Source organism: Psammomys obesus, unplaced genomic scaffold (genome assembly GCF_907164565.1).
Source record: "Psammomys obesus unplaced genomic scaffold, mPsaObe1.curated_primary_1811, whole genome shotgun sequence".
NCBI classification, from domain to species: Eukaryota; Metazoa; Chordata; class Mammalia; order Rodentia; family Muridae; genus Psammomys; species Psammomys obesus.
The window spans coordinates 13,218,200-13,235,904 of NW_026596125.1; the positions used below are offsets into that span (position 1 = coordinate 13,218,200).

General features: G+C 50.3%; 1 protein-coding gene across 1 annotated transcript; it reads left to right on the forward strand.

Annotated features, from left to right (window-relative positions):
• Window positions 1-4,001: 4,001 nt before the first annotated feature.
• Dusp5 (dual specificity phosphatase 5) lies at window positions 4,002-17,097 on the forward strand. Its single transcript, XM_055629967.1, has 4 exons — window positions 4,002-4,550; window positions 8,687-8,835; window positions 12,638-12,857; window positions 15,669-17,097. Exons 1-4 carry the CDS (start codon window positions 4,172-4,174, stop codon window positions 16,073-16,075), a joined length of 1,155 nt encoding a protein of 384 aa, XP_055485942.1. The 5' UTR covers window positions 4,002-4,171; the 3' UTR covers window positions 16,076-17,097.
• The last annotated feature ends 608 nt before the right edge of the window (window positions 17,098-17,705 follow it).

A 17,705-nucleotide genomic window follows, 5' to 3' on the forward strand; every position in this document is an offset into this window, starting at 1 on the left:
GAAAACGTGAGCTCACTCTGAAGACACTGGCACAGGGGAGAAATAGGACAAGATCCTGCCTTGTGGACTCATCGTTGTAAACTCTTTTATCCTCATCCCATTCCAGAGCAGGAGGGGGGCAGTCATGGTAATTACGCCATTAAACCTCTCCTGTGCTGTGGACTACGGATCCTCCACCTTGCCTCCTTCAGAATGGCTCAGGCTTTGGTTTTTGTTGCCACCAGCTTGCTCTCTGTGTGCCCCCAAAGAGCCAGCTGCTCCATGTCTCTCAGCAAGCATGAATTCCATTCTATCAGCACGGGCTGACCCACACCCTGTGAGGGAGACAAAGACATCAGATAGGCCCTGAGTGACCACACTCAGGGAATAGGCAGGAATGATGACACTCCCTATTAGGCTGGGGGAAGGGGAGAGCTAAGCTGTGGTTTCCTAGAGGAACAACAGCTGGAGATATGTAGAGGTTCTTGTACGGGGACAAGAGGAGGAAAGAAGGTTAGATGGCATTTGGATGTGTTTGTTTGGGACAAGCTGTCACTTTGTAGCTCTGGCTGGCCTGGAATTCCCTCTGTGGATGAGATTCCTCTCACACCCAGAGACCTATCTGCCTTTCCCTCCCGAGCACTAGGATGAAAGGTGTACACCCCTATGGCAGTGGAATTTGGATATTTATCTGCATGCCATCAAAGGTTTTGAGGCAGAGCAGGTGGCCTCTCTATTCAATTTCTTTCTTGTAGCCAGGGCACAGAGGATAAGAAATCCAAAAGGCTTGAAAACTGGGACACAGAATGTTAGTCCGGTGGGGTCTGGGGAGGGCAGCAGGGCTTTTCAATCCCAGCTCTGACAAGCAGCAGCCACCTACTTTATGGGATCCAATTGCAAAAGGAAAATGTAGGGTCCCTTGTACGAATCTTAAACATTTCCAGATGACAGCATAGGATTAAAATTTCGGGGCACACTTTTAAATACAAGGCTGAATGGGGCAGCCAGCTATGCCGGTGAAGCCATCCCTGTGACATGACAGAAGAGGACAGGTCAAAAGACAGGCCTACACAGCAGCCTCAGATCCTGGGAAGAGACGAACCAACCTCAACCTAGCATTGCTTCCTAGGCCACCCTCCTGCTTACTGGACACCCCGAGAGGAGCCGTGACAAGCTGTAACCTGTTCCTATGTCTATTCCTCATGCCTCTCCATTCCTCTCCTTCCCTTCAGTCCCTAACCCCGCTGCTGTAGGGTCTCTAATGGTACTACCATTCATTCAGTCATTCATTAAAAACTCTGAGATCACCCTCCCACGGGTGTCACCCTCCCTTGTGTCTCCATCACATTCCTTTGGGCCATTTACTTTCTAAATCTTCCCCCGTGTGTGTGGCTTCTTCACAGCTGTGAGTACTGCTAAATTTAAGCACGTTCTTACCAGCTCAGGCACAGATTACCTACAGAAACCTGCCGCCCTTTCCTTGACTGCACTCCGGTTCCTACTCCCACACTCAGAGAAACCCTCCGTTCTCCAGTGGTGCTTCCCTGATGACCTCAACTGCTAAAGCAATCAGGTCACCATGACCCAATGGAAGATCCAAATGTCTTAACTTCTCTTTAATTGATAAGAATGGGACACGTTTTCATTGTATAGGGGCAGTATGGAGACTAACATCTGCAGCTTAAGACACTGGACACCATGGGGCAAAGTGATAGGATATCTTCTTTGTGTGTTGCTTCTGAGCATGTAATTCACGCCAGTAGGGCAGTCCAGATTGGCTGGTGTGCAATTCTAGTACATGTGATTCACCATGAATTTAACTTCCAGTTGAACAATCTCTGCTGTGCAAATCAGGACAGTCTTGGTCCTGGGGGAGGGTCTCCGGGAGGGTGCTAGGCTGCAGCTCTGTGGTGCCATTCTAGCCTGGCCTGGCCACTGTCATGATTTCCTGGGCAGCCTGTGTTCTCATGGGCTGTGAAGGTGGTGGGTAAGGGCACTAGTTCCACATGATGGAAGGAAAGAAAGGGCCCCTGGTTAGCTGTCCTCTGGCCTTCACGTGCACCGTGACATGCAGGCAAACTGACAAGGTAAATAAACAGGAGTGCAGTGAAGCACAAACAAAACCATAGATTTACAGAAGTCAGCGCTGGGTGGAGTTGGAGCATCCTGAATTCCAGGGAAGCTGATCTTTCCCTGTCAGGAAGGAAAAAGAGAAAAAAAAAAAAAAAAAAGAAAAGAAAGAAAAAGGAATCTGAATTGAGACAGTGCCTCAACAGCCAAAATAGTGATAGCAAATACAATCACAAACAATGTAAAGAAAAATCGAGGAAATGAAACCAAAAAGGAAAAAACAGAGAGAAGAAAAAGAAAACAGGGTTCATGCCATGACCAGGGTGGCACAGGCAGGCAGGGAGTTTTCCATGTGCAGTACAAGAGTCTGTTGAGGTTGAGGCAAGCACAGAAGGCCACGTGTCTTAATTCCTCTCCATTGAGTTTTTGCAGCAGCCTTCCCAACGCCATAACATGCTGGGATGTCTGTTTCCTCCGTGTCAAGTGGTTTATATTCATTCTTGGAAGGCTGTCCTAGCTCTCATCCCTGAGAAACTCTCTCTAGCCTTCACTTCCACCCCAGCCCACCCACCGTGGGTGTGCAGACACTTACAGAGAGGCCTGACACAGGCCAGGCCGCCTCTCCAGGCTGGGGCTGTGGGTGAGTGGTGTTACCCGGCACCTAACAGTCTGCCGCTGTGGGTCCCCACTCCCCATTATCCGTGAGGCTCTGGGATGAACTGCTGGGTGGAGACTGCTGGCTACACCTTTTGCTTGTTTCGTTTCAGCCAGGCTTCAGTTTTGTAATACTCTTCTCAGCCTCCCAAATGCTGGGACCACAGGCCAGCCCCGGTATACTCAGGGCTGGATGAAGCTAGCTGTGACCCAGAAGCAAAGCCTGCTATTAACTGTTGTTGGGATTGATTGATTGGATCTCAGAACTCGATTTCTGCTTTCTCCTAAAAAGCTCGTCCTGGTATGTTGGTTGTAAACAAACCCCCCTCCAAGGGAAGGAAGTTTTTTTTTCATCAAGAGATAACAGTAAAAGAGTTGGCAAAAAAGGCTGAGATGCGTTGGCATCCCGCGTGTCCTGAGAGCTAGCAGAACCTTGAGGGGACGGAGCACACTTAGTTTTCCGGGAATGGGGCCTGGCAGCTTGCAGCTCCAGAGAGAATGGCGGGGGCAGACAGGCCGGATTACACTTGATCCACCATAATCCCCCAAATCCTGAGGCCACCTGGACAACAGTTACTGGACTGAGCCACTCTATTGGACGCTTGTGGACACTGCTGCGCCTTCCCAGAACCAGAGCTCCCGAGCTGGCGCACTGTTCTTTTTGTTTGTTTTTTGAGCCAGGGTCTCGGCATTTAGCTCGGGTGGAATACTGTTCTTATCTCTGGAGAGAGACGAAAGAGGGTAGCCATTCCATCCAGGCAAAAATCCAGCTGAAGTCCCTAACCGCCTGCCTCCCCTGCCTCGCTCATTCGCAACCTCCCCCCGCAACACACACTTTTTTTTTTTTTTTACTTTAACTTTCGGAACTTTTATTACAGAAAAGTAAAGCAAGGAAAGCGGGGAAGCGTGTTAGAAGCCTCCAGCACTTGGATACCCAAGCCCACCTCGGCTCACGTCAGCCGCCATCCCCGAACGGCCGGAACCCCGGCCAGCCTCTGACCCAGGGTGCGTCCTCCTCTTCCCGCTCAGCGTGGGTCGCCTCGGCCTGGTGGCGTTCCTGACACCTCACCAGCCCCGGGTGCCGCGTGAGAGAGGCGGCAGGCGCCCGCCACTTCCTCCTTCTCGCTCTGACTAAGACACCCTCCCCACATCCCGCTCCTGGGGTGGAGGCGGGAGTCCGCACGCCCCGCCCAGGGGGCGTGGTCGTGCCGGAGGGGGCGGAGAAACACCCCTATTTGGCCTTATATGGGCACTCACGTCACAGGACGCGCTCTCATTCACATAAAACGCTGCGCTGCCGGCGGAATCCCCGGCTTTCTGGGGCAGCGGGCGGCCGCGCTGGGTGCCGAGCTCGCGGGGCGGGAAGAGCGTCGCGCGGCCCCACGCGTCGGCTCCGTTTGCAGGCCACAGCCCTGCAGGGCGGCTCGGCCGCCGGTCCGCTGGCCTTGGGCAGCTGGGTGGCAGCGGCATGAAGGTCACGTCGCTCGACGGGCGCCAGCTGCGCAAGATGCTCCGCAAGGAGGCGGAGGCGCGCTGCGTGGTGCTCGACTGCCGGCCCTACCTGGCCTTCGCCGCTTCGAGCGTGCGCGGCTCGCTCAACGTCAACCTCAACTCGGTGGTGCTGCGGCGGGCCCGGGGCGGCGCGGTGTCGGCGCGCTACGTGCTGCCCGACGAGGCGGCGCGCGCGCGGCTGCTGCAGGAGGGCGGCGGCGGCGTGGCGGCCGTGGTCGTGCTGGACCAGGGCAGCCGCCACTGGCAGAAGCTGCGGGAGGAGAGCGCCGCGCGCGTCGTGCTCACCTCGCTGCTGGCCTGCCTGCCCGCCGGCCCGCGGGTCTACTTCCTTAAAGGTGAGCTCGTCCCGGGAGCAGCCGGTCCCTTGCCACCCGCCCTCCTTCTCCGCAGCCAGTGCCGGGACCCCGGGGCCCCAGGGTTCCCTCCCTGCGTGGGAACTCCGGACCGGAGAAAGTCACCACTTGCGGGAGTATGCACCCCGGGGTTTGACGTGCGCTTGGGAGGTCCTTGCAAACGTCAGCGCCCGGGGCTTTCTTCTCTCCACCCGCCTTTCCTCGAAAGCGTCCTGGCAGCCTGTCTGACCTCTGGGCTGGGTGGGCTGGGAAGGTGCTTGGTAGCAGTTCCGGGGGCCTGGGGCCCGTACTGGTCGCTGGCGCCGTTTGCAGACCACGGGGGTCGGAACCTTTCTCTACTTATCTGGCGCCATCAGGCAGGTCGAGACCCTCCCCCAGGAGAGAGGCGCCGGGGTGTCCCCCTTCTTCCCGCCTAGACTATTAACAGCGCGTTTGGCTGTGTCTTGGTGGGCCTCTTGCCTTTTTGACCCTGGCAAGTCCCTCCCCTTCCTCTTTCTTTATTGCTTTTTATTGTTTTCCTCCAGCCTCCTTCTCCCATCCTAGGCCTTTCTCAAGCTTAATTTGAGAGCTGACAGCTTTCCCACCCCTTCATCCTCTCTTCCCCAGCAGGGGATTATCCCTGGGAAAGCCTCAGTTAGAGACCACAAACCGGCCAGCCCAGTTAGGAGAGGTGCCACAGGCGCTGTAAGATACGGAGGAGATTCTGTGGCCTTTGATTTTAGGCCCTCAAGAGCTGCCTCCAGGCCCAACCATTTCACCTGCTGGGGAGATAACGTTGGTTTCCGGTTGTGGGTGGGTGATTACTCTGAAACCCCACATCATTGATTTCTGGGTCATTTCCTGTGACTGCTCCTGCCTTCTAACCTCAAAAGTATGGGAACCCTGGCCTGGGTGCAGAGGTGAGAGCTGAACTCGGATAGCCCCAGAACTCTTGACTAAACCGCTTGTCCAGGAACTCTGGTACAGTTCAGGATTCAGGTGCAGTAAGCTAAGACCCTGTTTCATAGCCATGCAGTTTGGACATGTGGGCCAGGAAGATGCAGAGGCTGCCCATCTGTTAACACCACTTGCTAACTGTCCTTTGTTGATCCCACTGGGAGATAACAGAGGTGGACCACTGTCTTGCTGCAGCCCCAGCTGGGTGTGGAAGGGTGACCTTCTCTAACCTTTGCAGAGGTCTCTCGCTTTTTAAAAATGAAGTAATGTTTATCCATTTGAAAAAAAAATCTGAGTAGCACGAAGGGTGTTTAAGCAAATGTTTGTCTTCTTCACACCCTAAAAACTAGTTCCTCTCCCCAGAAACAACACCGACTTCTGGTTAGGTAATTTCTCTCATGGATAGCTTTTAAAAACAACTTGAATCCATGTATTTCCTTTTTCATCCAGCTAGATTTTGGAGACATCCGTGTTGCTGCATGGTAGTACTTCCAACCCTGGCTGTTCAGAAGAGGGTAGATGTCCTTGTCAGGTGCCCCAACACGTGCAGTCTTGTCTTTCATTCAAACCAGGAAAACTGGAGATCAAAAATGATGCACATTTGGGATTTTGATGGCTATCACTACCCTTATAACACTGCTGAAGTTCAAACCGTTGCAGAGGAGACTTCCTTTATCTTAAATAGACCATGTGCAGATGGGCATTACGGGGTTTAACGTGGTAGCAGTCAGGTGTTGGTGAGGGGCCCTGAATACTTCCTCCAGTTTTCTCTCCCCCTGATAGGAGATGATGGAGACCCACTGGGTGGCTGGTGCTTGTTTGTACGTGGTGTTGAGGTGCTGCCTCTGCTCCTCTGGCTGTGCGTTGGTGATTGAAAGCAGACTCACCCTGAAGAAGGAATTGCTAGCACTCTTGCGATCCGAGTGAGGTGCCGGAGAGGAAGGTTCTCTCCACACCTCTGATGGGAGTGGGCGGACGATGGGAGTGGGCGGGCGGCTGAGATGCCGGAGAGGAAGGTTCTCTCTCCACACCTCTGATAGGAGTGGGCGGACGATGGGAGTGGGCGGACGGCTGAGACCTAACTAATCTCTTGACCTCAGCCGGTAAGAGGCAAGCCCTGTTTGCCTGTCCTCTAGCTACACAAGACACTCTGCCTGTTTTGTTTTGTGTTCCTAACTATCACCTCTCTGTCCCCTGTCCACTTGCCTTTAATGGTCTGTTTAAAGCCTAGAGATGAGGTGACCCGAAAGCTTCTCTTCCAGAGCATCATCCTCAAGTCTGGGAGTGCTTGGGCTAGTCTTTCTCCAAATGACCACAAACCTCTCATTTTGTTTTCTGGAACCCGAACTGTTGAACCCAGGACTAACCCTGTATTTACTGACTAGGAAACACTGCCCCCAAGGATATGTGTGGATTTGTGTAGGTCTGTAAGGGGGTTGCTGGAAGAAAACACTTCCCTAACCCCTTCTACAGAAGCCAGGCACCCTGTCTTCACCAGAGAACATGACCATTTGTGGAAGACCAGAAGTTTCTCCAGGGAGCCAGAGAGCTATTTGCCAAGTAACCACAGGGGAGATTTGGGAGCACTGAATAGGGCAGGGTGGCAGAAGCTGAGAGGAAGCCCGAGTGACAAGATGGCTCATCCTAGGAACTAGCTGCAGCTCCTGGGAGGGAGTTGGAGAATGCCATGTGATCCATTAACCATTTGCTGACTGCAGGAGTAAGCCCTCCAACCACTATTGGACTGACTGTCTAGTACCGAAAGATAGAAAAGAAGAGGAAGCATTTTGGAAAGGACCTTGTCTCAGGAAGCTTACTAGCTGGTGACACCGAGTAAATCCTTGAGGCTAGTGAAAAACAAGTGGGTTTTCTGGGGCCTGTCTGAAGTACCTCAGGTTGCTATCTGTCAGAACAGAAGGTACCTAAGCAAGAAAGTCCATCTACGGTTTGTTTGTTTTTTTTTTCTGAGACAGTTGTCAACTCCTTTTCCTGTTGTGGCCCCGACGCTAAGATTTTAGGCTTGTGCTACCATGCTCAGGGTGAGCCTTCTGCAGGAGTTGAAATGTGATGCCGACAGCCTGACATGTCTGAAGTCTGCATTCCTCATTTGGTTTAGAATGTGCTAACTTGATTTATGACTAAATTGGACCCAGAGAAGGGGTTGTCAGGGACGTTAGGACCTTTCGTGTGAGAGGGGACAAGCTCCTTCAGGAGTGGGAGATGATACAGCTGTAATTTTGTGTACAGCAAGGACACAGGGAAAAGGCCAGTTTAGGAGCCTATGAAATTTTGTATAATCACACCACTGTTTTATGTAAAGAAGAGAGAAATAGCTTTTGTTTTTTGGGGGGATATGATTAATATTTACCAGATGACAGAAAAGCTGCTTCTAATAGACATAAAAGGTTAATCATTGTCTCTTTCTGAGAGACCTTTAAAGACTTTATTTATGTATTTATTTATGTGTGTGTGCACTGTCTGTGCAGGAGCCCAAGAAGGTCAGAATAAGGTGTTAGACACCCCCCAACTTGAATTACAGGTGTTATGAGCTGCCATGTAGGTGCTGGGAACTGAACCCAGGTTCTCTGCAAGAGCAGTCAGTGCTCTTAACTGCTGAGCCATCTCTCTAGCCCCAAAGGACAGACTTTTAGGGGCAGGTGTTTGTGAGTAAACTCTATCTTTTATTCCAAAACTGGTGGTTTTGTTTAGTTTTCTTAAAATGACATTTACTGATTTACTTCATTTTTTAATAAGTTATTTAATGTTTATTTTATGTGCATTAGTGTGAAGGTATCAGATCCCTTGGAATTGGCATTACAGACAGTTGTGAGCTGCCATATGGGTGCTGGGAATTGAACCCAGGTCCTTTGGAAGAGCGGACAGCGCTCTTAACCACTGAGCCGTCTCTCCAGCCCCTGATTTATTTCTTGAGCATGCATGTGTCATAGTGCACATGTGGAGGCCAGAAGACAGACTGCAGGAGATGGTTCTTTCCCAAGCCAGGTGGCCAGCTGCCCTGCCCCCGAGCAGTCTCGCTCGCCCTTGTCCAGTTTATGTATGCTTATATCTACAACTAGAAGCTGTATTACCCCTACCTCGCACATAGTCGGGTAGGTATTATCTGACAGTCTGAGAGGGCAGTGCTTTTGCCTGTCTCACTCTTTGCTCATTTATTTTTGAAGGGGGTTATGAGACCTTCTACTCGCAATATCCTGAGTGCTGTGTGGATGTGAAGCCCATCTCCCAAGAGAAGATGGAAAGTGAGAGAGGCCTCCTCAGCCAGTGTGGAAAGCCTGTTCTCAGTGTCACCTGCAGACCAGCTTATGACCAGGTAGGTGTGTGGCTCCCAGCTACCATCTCTGTACCTTCCTCAGCATCCTGCCTTAGGCTGAGGTTGGTTCTCTGTAATAAGGGAACTAACACTGCTCTTTGGAGTGCTGTTGTGGCTTGCCAACAGGGGTTCCCATCCAAGGGTAAACGGGCATTCTTCCAGCACACAGTTCACTAGAGTCCCTGGCCCACAGGATGCCAATGGGCAGCTTCTGGAGAAAAGAGGAAGTGAGGGATAACATTATTGTTATTAGCTGGTTTGGTAGGTTTGGGGAAGCTTGGAAATGCTGGTTTTGGTTTCCCTGAAGACATGCAGAGCTGACTTTCAGGTTTCCTTGATTTGTTTGTTTTGTTTTTTAGATTGTTTTATTTTGTATGTGTGAGTATTTTGCCTGCATATATGTATGTGCACCACATGCCTGCCTGCAGAGGTCAGAAACTGGAGTTACAGAGGGTTATAAGTTACCATGTGGTGCTGGGAATCGAACCCAGGTCCTCTGCAAGAATAAGTGCTCTTAGCTGCCATCCCCCCAGCCCTATTCTCCCATGCTTTTTTTTTTTTTTTTTTTGGATAGGCTTGCTACGTAGCCCAAGGTAGCCATGACTTAAAGATCGTCCTCACAAAGGCTGGGGTTCTAAGCTTATGCCACCATTCTTGGCTGTCTTCTGCAGGTTTCTGGCACTCACTTTTCATAGATTCTTGTACCAGAGGAAATGGAGATACTAGAGAACTAGATGTTTCTGTAAGCCTGTGGGTCTTTTGGGTTTTCCTTTATAAAGGTATACTTTCTATAACTCACTGACAGTCAGGAAGCTGGGTACCTCTAAGATGATGTGGGAGGATGGGGCGAAGCAGGTGAAAGTCCAGGCCTGACAGAAACCAGGGCTTGCCGTCTCACAGGGGCAGGGGACTAATGTATGGGTTAGTGGGTGGCTGACTGTAAGGCCAATTGCAAAGACTCCAAACACTGGCTCAAGGAGCCCATGCTTAGGTGACCATTCTTCAGCCCCCAGCTCTTGTTCCCTCAGGACCTTCGCTTTCTTTCTGACCTTTGGCCTACATAGCTGACTTGGAAGGAGGTTTTCAGACTTTCCTCCCAAACAAAGAACCTAGCCCTAATAAAGGGCCTTCTAGATATGGCTGAAAATGCCAGCTCCCCACCATGGGCAGAACTTAGCCCCTGGGGACAGAGTTCTAAATAAAAACAAGTGACCTTGTTTCTACTAGATCCTTGATCATTGGAAGCCTCTTAGCCTGGCCAGATGCCAGAGTCCTGGGTTCTGTTTGTTTTCTTTCATGGAAAATCAGCATGTGGGTTGAGCATGAAGCCACAGTGGCCATCCAAAGTGGATGCCTGTGTTTGTTTTTTATTTGGGTTGTGTTTCGCAGAAAGTGAAAGAGCAGTAGGAATTGGCAGCAGGTTGTGAAAGCTCTGTAGACCTTTGGTCCACTGAGGGTGGGGTGCTCTCACATGTTGTCAGCACTCACCCGGGGATTCCCCGGGACACTAAGAAAGCTAGGCGAAGCTGTCATGTCCTCTGGGTTTTCTGACAATCCTTGGTGTCTTCCTTTTGAGTTGAACAGAAGAAATAGAATTTCGGGGGTGTGATGGGCCAAGCTGCAGGGGAAGTTGGGTGGTGTCCCAGGCTGGTGTATCAACATTTTCTAGGCACTCAAAGGAGAAGTTTTAGGCAGAGTCCAGCCTACTTCTTTGAGGGCATGGCTGTATGGGGCATGGGGCTATCGCTGATCAAAGTGGAGTCTTGGACTTGAATCTCTGACCTCTTTCCCAAGAAGGGCCTACCCTCTTTACCATTGTTCCACTTTCTAAGCTGTGGGGAACTTGGGCTGGGCTGGGCCTAGGGGATTGTCTGCCCTCAGGCCAAGACCAGTCCTGTTGGGATTGCTGAACTTAATATCTCCTCTGTGTCTTCCCCAAGGAGAGAAGCTGTATTCTGTTTATTCATGCTTCACTTGAATGAAGACGGAGGCTGTACAATGTGCACATTAATAGTGCACGCATTATCCCTTTTCTATCTTACCAGTTACCCGAGGAGCATAGAAAATGTCCCCCGTTCATTCTGCCAGAGCTGCCCAAACTCCAGAGCTCCTCTTTGACAGATGTTGAGTCCCCTGTCCTAACCTCTGTACCACAATTGCCTGTACAAGGCTGCCCTGGGGGTGGAGTAAGGGAAAGGTGCAAGTGGACTTATTTCTAGAGAAATGCAAGAAAGAAGGCAAATATTTTCCTCCTGTTTTTACTGACATCATTGATAGCTAAGCTAGATTCACACCCATAGTACCAGTACTCTATAAGGATAAGGCAGAAGGATTGCCGTAAGTTCAAAGACAGCCTGAGCTACAGGGTAAGTTCCAGGCCAGCATGGAAGAGAGCATTATCTCAGGAAGGAGTAAAACAGAAACAGCCTTTTTTTCTCATCCTCAGCTGTAAAACGGACTCAGCTAAGATCTGCCATATATATCTGTTGCAAGATTAGTACCTATAGGTGAGTCAAGCCCCCACCATTGCAGGTGCTAAGAAAAACGGTGGTTGTAGATGTGTAACTCAATTGGTAGAGGTTGCCTGCCACGCACTGAGCCTCTGGGTTCAATCTCCGGTGCTGCATAAACTGGGCATGGAGGCACACTCCTTTAATCCCAGCATTTGGCAGCTAGAGGCAGGAATATCGAACTATGCTCAGCTACGTATAGCGTTTGGGGTCAGTCTGAGATGCATGAGCATCATCTCAAAAAGTGTGTGTGCATGTGTGTGTGTGTGTTCATTCGTCCGTTCTTTCCCATGCCAGTTATTAACCTTATGTAAATCTGTTAGTTTTGTGTATGTGGTTAAATTGGCTTTTGTTTAAACCGCTCACGTGTGCTAGGTGGTTTGATTTGCCTGCTGCTGACCCCTATCACTTGATCCCTTACCTTTTCCCTACTGTGGGTCTGGCTAAGAATTTCCATTCCACTTTCTGGGGCAGGAAATGAAAAACAGGAAATGGGGGCTCCAACAGTCACTGGCCTCCGCTTGGCACCTCAGAACCCTTAAATGTGCAGGTTACAAAGTCTTTTTACAAGGTCCATTTTCAGTCTCACCTTGGGGTGCATGTTCTTTGGCTCTTCCTGTGTCTGGAGCTCCAGAGACCCCGTAGTATGGGTGATGACCTCAGCCCCTCTAACTCCTACACTCCAGGAGGAGGTCGGGGGTGGGGAAGCCCCTCCGTCTGTGGTTTAACAGCTTTTCTGAGTCTGGATTCTGGGTAGGCAGTGGTTATTTTCAGTTCTAAGAAACTTACATTTGGCGGGCCGGGGAGATGGCGCCTTTACCAAAGGTGTGTCAGGGCTTATGCAGTACATGCTGTAAGATATCCCCCTGCAAAGGAGAATGCTTTGTCAAATCCTCCTCCATTTATCGTTGGATTGACTAGGAAGCTGCCTTGAGGTGCAGTAGCTTCTTTCTCTCAGAGGAGCAGGAACTTAAGAGCGCTTTCGGTTCTCTCCACTTCCCATCTCGGTTAGCCTGGGAAGGCTGCTAGGACTTCCAACCTCCTCAGTGTGTGCAAAATAATGAAACTCCGGTCCCTGGGAGTTTTGCTGTCACTGAGTCATGAGGGTAGAGGGTTTGCCACAATGGCAGTGCCTCCCACACTCCTGGCTGAATTGCCCTGCCTCTGACCTCTTTCTACCTGGAAACCAGAAAGGGAACCTCCCACCTTAAAAAACAAATAGGTCAGGGTTGTTGTTCTCCAGAGTGAGCCAGCTAATCCGCTGTTTCCTGGTTGTTCTCTCCTGCCTCTAGGGTGGCCCGGTGGAGATCCTCCCCTTCCTCTACCTTGGAAGTGCCTACCATGCATCCAAGTGTGAGTTCCTCGCCAACCTGCACATCACAGCCCTGCTGAACGTTTCCCGCCGCACCTCTGAGGCCTGCACCACCCACCTGCACTACAAGTGGATCCCTGTGGAGGACAGCCACACGGCGGACATCAGCTCCCACTTCCAAGAAGCAATAGATTTTATCGGTAGGTTCAGCCATTCCACTCCACTGGTTGGGCAACCTCGTTGGCGTGGACTGTGTATTCTTACCGTTCGGTATCTTGGTTTGGTCACCTTCTCGGAAATTAAGGGGTCCGTTGATTTGGTACACAGCAACTTCTGTAGCCCTGGCTGTCCTCAAATTTGCTGTGCAATCAGGAATGATCTTGAACCCCAGGTCTTCCACTTCCCAAGTGGTGGGACCAGGAATCTATCACCATGCCCAGCTTAAGAAAGTGTCTTGTGTATGTATGCAGCCCCAAGAGTTGGGGCCAAGAACAGGAGTAGCCATCAAAAAGGCGGGGGCGGGGAGGAAGGGAGACTGAGTTAGTGTTATTAGGAGTTGTAGTTTACGAGATACATGAATTAATTTCATTTTATGGCAGTGCCTTGCTGCTCTTGCTCTTGCTGGGCAGGAACAGTGCGTCCATGTGTGCTGTTACGTGGGGGGAGAGCAGGGGGAAGAGCCTCCTTCCACGTAGGCTAGGCTATTTTTGAAAACAAACAGAAGGACCGAGGGAGCGATCCTTACGCACGAAGCCTTGAGGGCCCGGCAGCTTTGCACGGTTCTGGAAACGGCTTTGGAGGCAGTTTGTTTTGCATTTTCAGCTAACTCTGGATTAAAGATAGCCCTTGTTTCAAGCCCCCTGCCTGTGCACAGGAAATTTGGCATCCTTTGCATCATTCCTGTATTCCTATGAGGCATCTGTCATTGTACAAGCCTTGGCCTCTAGTTGCCCTGTGGATAGAGCTTGGGCGCCCCCTCCATGTTTAGCCTGACTTTTCTGTTTCAGATGTGCAAATATACTCTGCAACCTTGTGATCCTCCCTCCCCTTTTCCTTCTTTCTCTTTTATATGCATAGTTGCTGGGATTGAGACATCATTTTCCCAGTTTCTTGTTAAAGGCAGGTGTTAGGCACAAGGGTAATTACTTGGCACAGGTAGCAATTAAAGGGCCCCCTTCAGTCACGTGGAAGGACCTGTGCTCACCACACACCATGTCTTAAGAAATGTTGACAAACTCACCAGAGGCACAGACTGAGGCTGTCCTTGTCACCTGAGTCTCTAGACTGAAAGAACAGCAACCAAGATGATGGTTCTAGGTGGGAAATCCTGACTTTTCTTGGTGCCCTTGTGAGGGCTCTGCCCTTCTCAGCCTGTTATTTAATTACCTGGATAGCTACTGGATGACGTCATGCATCCTGCCCCCATCCAGTTCTGAGAAACCTCCCTCCACATCCTGTGTGTATGTTGTGTCTGTATTTGTGGACACTGTCACACAGACCCACAGTGTTTCAAAAGCACCTGGTATGTTTTTTTAACCCAGACAGCTGCCCTGCTAATGGAAGGAGGAGCTGAGCCTCCCCAGTGGCCCTGTACTCAAATTAGCAATGAACGGCCCCTTCTAAGGAAGGATGACACTGAGGGTGGCAGGATCCTAAGGTTTAGAAAGGGTACCAGAAGCAATGCCATCTTGTAGGTGCTTGAATACATAGCAGTGGTCCATAAGTGCCCCAAGCCAGTGGAGGAGCAAGGGGAAATGAGACACAACTCCATAATCACCCTCAACCCAATAATCCCAGGCACTTGGTGTCTCTCCTCTAAGCTGATTTACAGGGACTCTTTTATTACTACTTTTGGATTGATGAGTTGCCTCCAGTGAGCTGCTCCGGGCATGCCTTGAGGTTTTGTTGTTCAGATTGGAAACCTCAAACATTTCTCCTTGACCCTTTAGAAATTTGATCTTTTAGATACAGATTCATTTTCAGACTTCTTGAACTTTAAGCACATGCGTCTCCATCCATGTGGAAAGAGGAATAGCATTTCCCCCATCATCTTCTTTTAATACAGTACCAGTAATAGCTATATCTAACTTCTTGAAAGGTGACTATTTCCTCCCTACCAGAAGGGAACTGGGAGACACCTTGTGTGATTTTGATTGGATGTCTACTCTTATTTTTAGCAGTTTTTCTGGGAAGGGTAGAGCCGGAACAGAGGGGCCCTTCATACACATACACTCACACTTACTCTTTGTCATAGTAATTGAAAGAATGCTAACTGATGGTGGTGGCTTTATAGCAGTGACTCCCATTGTTGAGCAAGATGGAGTTTGCAAAAGCCATTTATATCCTCCATCTAGTAAGCGTCACTTAGGCAAGACTATAATTAGTGGCCAGGCACTGTTTGTTGTATGTTTGGGGAGAACCCTGGAACCTCATCAAGCATCCTGCCCTGCCACAGCAAGATAAGATGCTCAGGGAGTCCAGAAGACCTCTTCCAGGATGGAGCCTGGAGAGACTCAGTTGTTTCTCCAGGTCAGTTTCTAAGCCTAGGACACTCAGAAAATTACATATACCCAATGTGGAAACCTGCATGCAGTTTTGAGGATTTCAGTGCTCCTTTGAACCTGATCCTAGAACACAAGTCAAGAAGCTGTTCCGAGAGGATGTTTCCAGGTTTGGTACTGCAGTGAAAGGATCTGTGCAAGCGCCCTGGGAAACGGCTTCACAGATTATAAATGTCCTCCACTGGGACATGCGTCGTTGGGATCTCAAAAGCTGTATTGCAGGGTCTCATATGTAGCCAGAGGTTGCCTTGAACTTGTGTTCCTCCCGTGTGTGTGTCCGGATACTGTGATTATAGACTAGTGGTACATAGCCCGTACTCAGCTTAAGGACCAGGGCCCTTGAACTTGCATAGTGAAGGGCAGCTTGGTCACACAGGTTGTTCCATGTGCACCCTGCATTTGCCTCTAGGCTAGTTCTGACTTCTAACCTTTCTCTTTGCTTCATTGCAGACTGCGTCAGGGAAGGAGGAGGCAAGATCCTGGTCCACTGCGAGGCTGGGGTCTCTAGGTCCCCTACCATCTGCATGGCTTACCTCATGAAGACCAAGCAGTTTCGCCTGAAGGAGGCCTTTGATTACATCAAGCAGAGGAGGGGTGTGATCTCTCCCAACTTTGGCTTCATGGGGCAGCTGCTTCAGTATGAGTCTGAGATCCTGCCCTCCACACCCACCCCACAAACTCCCTCCTGCCAGGGGGAGGCAGCCAACTCCTCGTTTATAGACCATTTCCAGACCCGGAGCCCTGATATGCAGGGTGCCTACTGCACATTCCCTACCTCAGTGCTGGCACCAGTGCCCACCCACTCCACAGTTGCAGAGCTCCACAGGGGCCCTGTGGCCACAGCCACGTCCTGCTGAGACTGTGATTGGCTACCAGTGAATCCCTAAGAGCAACTGTGATTTTTGTTTTTTACACTTGTGGACATTTCATACCTGTGCAATACTGAAGGCCTCTCTCTCTGTCCCACTGCTCCAGTGAGACGGTGAGTGGTCACCAGGCTTGCAGATGCACTTCAGACTAGCCCCGGGGATGGGTTCTCGGGGCTGCAGGGAGGCCAAGCCATGACCCTAGCACAGCAGTGCTGACTACTTCCAGAACGCCTACCCACTCAGGACCGCCCAGTCCTTGCACCTCAAAACTTCGCCTTTTCATTTCAAGCATAAGGCAATAAATATCCCAGCAAAGCGGGAGCAAGACGCTGCTGGACAGGAGAGAAGGCAGCGGCGAAGCCAATTCATTTAGAAGGAAGCACAATTTTCACTCTATTTTTTTGAACTTTGGCAAACTTTGTCTGTCTGTCGCTTTAGAGAATAAAGCTCGTTGCCACCCAATCAGAAAAGACAACCCTGCTAGATCTGTCAAGACAGAAGTACCTGCCATAAAGCTGTTGGCTGAAGGGGAAGTTGCTGACTCATCAGGGTTTTGTTTCTACTGAGGGTTCTATAACCTTGGACTTCGGCATGATTTTTACACATACTTGAACCTGTCCCATTGTATCTCTCTTTAAAGCCACTCCAGTGTCATTCAAAAGGTTTTCAGGCCCTAGACAAAAAATCACCCCTTTGAGGAGGTGGCAGTAAATGCCTGGAGAAAAGGGGCGTGCACTGTGTTTGGGGTCAGTGGCAGGGACAGTACTTCCTCAGTTCATCGTCCTGTGTGCTTACTTGTCGTCCACTGTGACATTGTTTCCCTCCCTGCCCCTGGGGGTTGTCTTCAAGCTACTGAATCTGGGGTTTGCATCTCTTGCAATGTGGTACTACTACTTTTGTTCTTTGGTAGTTTTTCCAGGGGGAAAGGCAATAAGTCCCCAAAACCCATGTGAATGTGAAGAAAAGCAGTATATTGCTGGTTGTTGTTTTTTACATAGCGCAAAATAAAAATGACAAAAAGTAAAACTGATTGTTGTTAGTGGTGGCTTGGGAGAGGCTGGCTTACCCCTGCTTTACTGTTTCGTGTGTAAGTAGGCCTGTGTACACACGCACGCCTAATACCTGCAGAGGCCAGAGGACAGTGGCATGTCTCCGGAAGGACAGTCAATTTCCATGTGGTAGGCGTCAAACTCGGGTCCCCTGGAAGAGCAGCCGAGTACTCTAAATTGCTGAGCCGTTTCTCCAGTTCCATCTTGTTTCCAGATGAATGGAGGGGAGAGGATGGTGTACTGGAAACTGCGTGTTTGCTCTTGAGTCTGTGGTTTTAACAAGGACGTGCAATGTTGCTAGAGAAGTCCCTGTGGAAACCTGACCTCCCCTTCACAGCCTGGTTTAACTTTTGGTTCATCGTCCTGAAGTGACTGAAATGAGCTAGATGTTCCACAAAAGTTCCTGGAGATAGAAAGCTCTTCCATCCAGAAAACCCAAATGCCAGGCTTCGGGCCAGCCTTCCTCTGCCCTGCCTGGCATATGGTAGACTCCGGAAAGGCTGGCTAGATAGAGTTGAGGGAGAAAACTTCCCCTTAATGGACTGCCCTCCTCTTTACCCTTGTAACTA